This window comes from Vidua macroura, chromosome 1 (genome assembly GCF_024509145.1).
Source record: "Vidua macroura isolate BioBank_ID:100142 chromosome 1, ASM2450914v1, whole genome shotgun sequence".
Taxonomy (NCBI): Eukaryota; Metazoa; Chordata; class Aves; order Passeriformes; family Viduidae; genus Vidua; species Vidua macroura.
In genome coordinates, this window is record NC_071571.1 from 121,343,661 (window position 1) to 121,348,415 (window position 4,755).

The 4,755-nt window shown below is 35.8% G+C and overlaps 1 protein-coding gene across 1 annotated transcript; it reads left to right on the forward strand.

The window, feature by feature from the left end:
* The first annotated feature begins 395 nt into the window (after positions 1-395).
* Positions 396-2,414, forward strand: XKR9 (XK related 9). Its single transcript, XM_053982600.1, has 2 exons — positions 396-613; positions 1,742-2,414. The coding sequence occupies exons 1-2, from the start codon at positions 517-519 to the stop codon at positions 2,383-2,385; spliced, it is 741 nt and encodes a 246-aa protein (XP_053838575.1). The 5' UTR covers positions 396-516; the 3' UTR covers positions 2,386-2,414.
* Positions 2,415-4,755: the final 2,341 nt, after the last annotated feature.

Sequence of the window (4,755 nt, forward strand, 5' to 3'; positions counted from 1 at the left end):
GGCTTATGGATCTATATTCTACTTACATAGATGTGGATGTTCACAGCTGGATATTCATTAATACCTTGAAAATGATACAAAGAAAGTGAATGAGTATCTCAAAGAGAGATTGAGGAGAGACCCTAAGTGAATTTTCAGAAATACAGTAATTTAAAGAAATTAGATCCTAACAAAATTAAGTTTGTAATCTTTATTCAAAAAAGTCTCATTCTGTTTCATTAGTTTTATTATTGCATCGTATTGCTGGGCTTAAATGATTCTCTGATATCCCTGATATCAGACAGAATTTTACCTGAGTAGAAGAGGGAAAAAGTTTTTGTAAGGCCGTATCATTTTATTGAGTTGTCTTCTAAAAAGTCATGTCTAATCAAGTGTCCTTTTTAAAACAGGTATTGGTTTGCTTTGAAATATGGCTGTCAAGCTGCATTTAAACAAACAAGTAGCAGAGGTGCATCAGAAGCAGATCCTTCCAACTTCATTGAAAAACAAGCTATTGATGCAGTGACTGATATTAACATGCTCAGGGTGTTCAAGACTTTTCTTGAGACCACACCACAACTTTTTCTTCAGATTTACATCCTCATGGAAAATGGCAAAACTCATTTCTATCAATGTAAGTCTGTCCTTTTCCTTCTGTTGCAAATTGAGTATCTTACTTAAAAATATAACTCATGACTGGACAACATATTAAAAGTACCTTGGAAACCATGCGTTACACTGTATTATTACTCTGCATTTAATTAGAATTTCTGTGTAGTAAATGGTCCATTTTGCTAAATCAATAAGAAGGAAGATTTCACTATAAAAATGAAAAGTCATATTTAAATATGGTGCATCATAAATATAAAAGACATAATATCTAATAAAACCATAATTATGCATCTCTTGAAAATAAGCTCTTAAATGCAATTAGCATATAATTTGCAGAGCAGTTTGATATGTGTGGTTTTGATTACAGATTCTTTTAAAACCGCTAGCTAGGCATTTGGAAGTCAGTAACATAATTAAAGCAGACCCGTGAGCTGTCACTACCATCACACATGTTACAGGTAAGGGACAGAGTCAAAACTAAATCTAAGGATATGTCAGTACTGTAGAATGCAACATAGTGAAGAGATACTGGTTCAACTCTCAGAAGCAAGACAGCAGCTGTACCATTTCCAGCTCTAAAACTAGCAGAATTACAGGCAGGATATTGACTTATTCAGGGTTGGAATTTATCTAACCAAATGGGGATACCTGCACTGATGCCTAGTATTCCTTCAAAGTCCATGGAGTCAAAATTTACTCATGGAAAAGGATCAGGCAAATCTCATCTAGGATATGACCATGTGAAGGATCAAGTCTTAGTTATAGATTTCTACATTTTAGACACAGCAGATTAACATATATTGGTTGCTGAAACTTAAAATTTATGATCTATTTGCAATACTTTGGGAATTTCTAAGTCACCTGTGTATGGACATGGCAGATATGACATGCAACTTAGACAAGGCCATTAAAGACCAGGGGCTGGCCAGGATATCATAAGCGTACCAAACAGGATCAGATGCCTAGATTTAAGTAACTAAAGTGAGCTTAAAATTATGGTGACTTGCTTTGGAGCAGAGAGTAAATATAAAACTGGGTCAAAGAAAGTGTTAGGAAAGCATGTCATTTTCTAAAACATCATTCAGCAATCATAATGTAAAATAGTGTATCTTTTTCTCTGATGTAACATTTTTCCTTGTGTTTTGTTTAGATGCTGCCATTATGATGTCTTTTTGTGGCATCTCCTTAACAATGGTTGATTATCAGATATCACTACGAAAATCTCTGCCTGACAAAGATGAATTTCATGTGCTTTCCAAGTTCACATACCTCTTCTATAAATTGCTTACCATCACTTCGTGGATACTCAGTATTTCATTGATCACTCTACTCAGTGTCAGAATTTCTGTAATTCTGATGATATTTCTTTGGATCGGTGGCTTCACTTGGACTTTGAAACAGCATACAACATTTTGCAAGTCTAAGAAGATGGAATATCTGTACAGGACTGTAGTTGGAATCATTCTAATTTTTTCATTTTTTAACATAAAGGGGAGAAGAACAAAAGTCTGCATTTCTATTTATTATGCTACTCACACTGTAGTGACTCTAGGTATTTTGTTTGTATATATGTTCTGGAAACCTTCCATTATCAAAGAAATATGTTTTACAATTGTAAGCATCTTAACTGTTTTAAGCCTGATGTTAGGTATTATTTTTCTTGTTGTTTATTACAGCCATTTTCATCCCAGTACTTATTGCAGACCTCAGGCATATTCAGATGAAGTTGATGGAGTAGCAGGGCAAAAAGTTAGAGTGAAAACTGGTAGATTTCAGAATTTCTTAATGCAATGAACATTACAGGGTTTTGGTTTTTTTGTTTTTTTGTTTTTTTGTTTTTTTTTTTTGTTTGTTTCTTTTGATTTGTTTGTTTTGAGTTTTTTGTTTTGGTTTGATTATTTTTGTGGCCTTAAAAGCAAATTCTTGCTGGACAGTGTGTTTCTCTGTTATTGTTACTTGTGTATCATCACTGAGGAGTACATAGTGGACCAGAGTTGTTGGCTTTGAATAGCTATTTGTTTTCCACTATACAAAGACTCTGTAACATGAACATTTATGTGCTGGTGAAAGTTAGTTTGTCAAAGAAACAATTTAATCTATTCATCCAACACAATTCACAGTTTTAGTTTTTTAGCAATGCAAATGTAACATAGGAAAAGCTAAGAATTAAATGAAATACAGCATTAAACCCACATTCTAGTAAATTGTGTTGATTCTGTTAAAAACAAGGCTTTTTTTGTTTTGGTTTTTTTGTTTGTTTTTGTTATGTTTTGTTTTTCTTGCTGGAAGGAAAGAAGAGTGCATTTAAAATAACTGAGGGCAGTGATCAGTCTTCTGCTTCTCCCCATTACTGTAAGAGCTGCAGTCCTTCATGTTAACACTGTACTGCCTTCTCCCTGAACATCCCCCGAAGAAGAATAGATTTATGACTCAATCACTGTCTTGCCACAAGGAAATTTGGGGAGATATTTTCAAGCATTTTATCATCTAGGTGTTTTAATGACCTCTTTGTTGTTTTTGTTCTGTTAATCTTTCACACAATCTTCTGTATTTAGGGGTGATGCCAGCTTGTTCTGGGTTATAATAGCAGCCTGAGGGATTTATGGATGGCAACAGGAGTCTTGCATACAAATGAAGAACCATCTTCCATGAAGCTTTCTTCTCCTTTGAGCTCTAAGGTATAACACTTTAAATGCTGATTTCCACTGAAATATGAGGCTATGCAGAGCAGGCAGTGGTGTAGCGTCTTCTGTATCACTGGAGAAAAGAGCAGCAACTGTTCTGATAACTTGCACTCACAGGGTCTGGCAAAAATTAAAACTAGCTTGTCTATCAAGAATTTTTGGCAGAAGGCAGAGTGAAACCAGTCAACATTTCAGCTGTGTGTTTGAATGCTAAATCAACAACAATGAAATAAGGTTGATAGCCACAGTTTCTTCAGAAATAAAATCTAAGGGGGAATATTTCAGAGCTGCTGTGTTTTAAATCTGTATTATGAAAACCTGGGGATCTTTCTCTCCCCTCCTTTCTCCTTCCATTAAGGCACATTTACAGTTAGATTGGCCACAGGCAAAGGTAGGGAACTAGGTTTGAGAAAAGAGGCTAGAGATAAGAAAAACTGATAAACTTTGCCAGGAACCAAATCTGTTAATATTATTTATTGACAACAAATTTCTGTGAAACTCTGGGGGAAGGGCTGAAGCTTTGGTTGATAAGTAGGTTTCTTAAGAGCTGTGTCTTGTGTCTTTTGTGTCAAGCTCATGGACTGCAGACTGCTTTTTTCTTGCTACTCTTTCAGCCTTACCAGAGCTCAGGGGAAGTTTCTAAATGCATTTCTTTCCTGTTCCATGTCCACACTTCTTTTACCAAGCCGACCACGTACATGTCCTTGATCCTATTCAAGGAAATTAGTTTCTATGTGCATAGTTTGGACTGAACGGTCTGCCTTTCTGAGGCTGCACGTGAGAAATTGGTGTAGTGAGAAATAGTTTACTTCTAAAATCCCTCCTGCTTGGGGGTAACAAAATGTCGTCCACAAGTTAAGACAGAAAGCACAATCCACGAGACAAAGTAATACTAACTTAGTTTTACTAAAATTGGTATAAAAATCAGTACCTTCACTTCTTTTACTTTGGAAGAGAGTTATCCAGATTTGCTAGCCCTGGAACATCTTCTTAGGTAAGGAGAAAAAGCCCAAGGCTTTCATGCACCATGATTGTCCTAAGTTCTGTCTTCTTTATTGCAGAATATTTATTACTGGTGATGGTGTCCTTGGCAGCAAAGTGCATGCCTTCTTTTATTTTGCTATGGAAAAAATAGACTTGTAAATAGTGAAGACAATCCCTATATGGCTTCCCACACTTTTGCTGTTTGCCAATCTAAAATCCTGAGAAGGGACTAGGGTAAGGGATGGTGGAAAATAGAGAATATTATCTCTGTCTTGTGGAAAATGACAAAATGTTGTCTAGCTATTTTTTTAGAAGATGACCTCAAACTTTATCCATAATCTGAGAACCAGATCTCTGGGGAAATATGTGATCCTAAGTCCTAGTATGGGCAATTAAGCCCTGGGGCCTCCAAGTTCTCTGCCTACTGCCAGAAATCTGGAGCCTGAGTTGCTCCTGAAGAAAATTAATTTCTGGTGTAACAAAATAATTTGTCTTG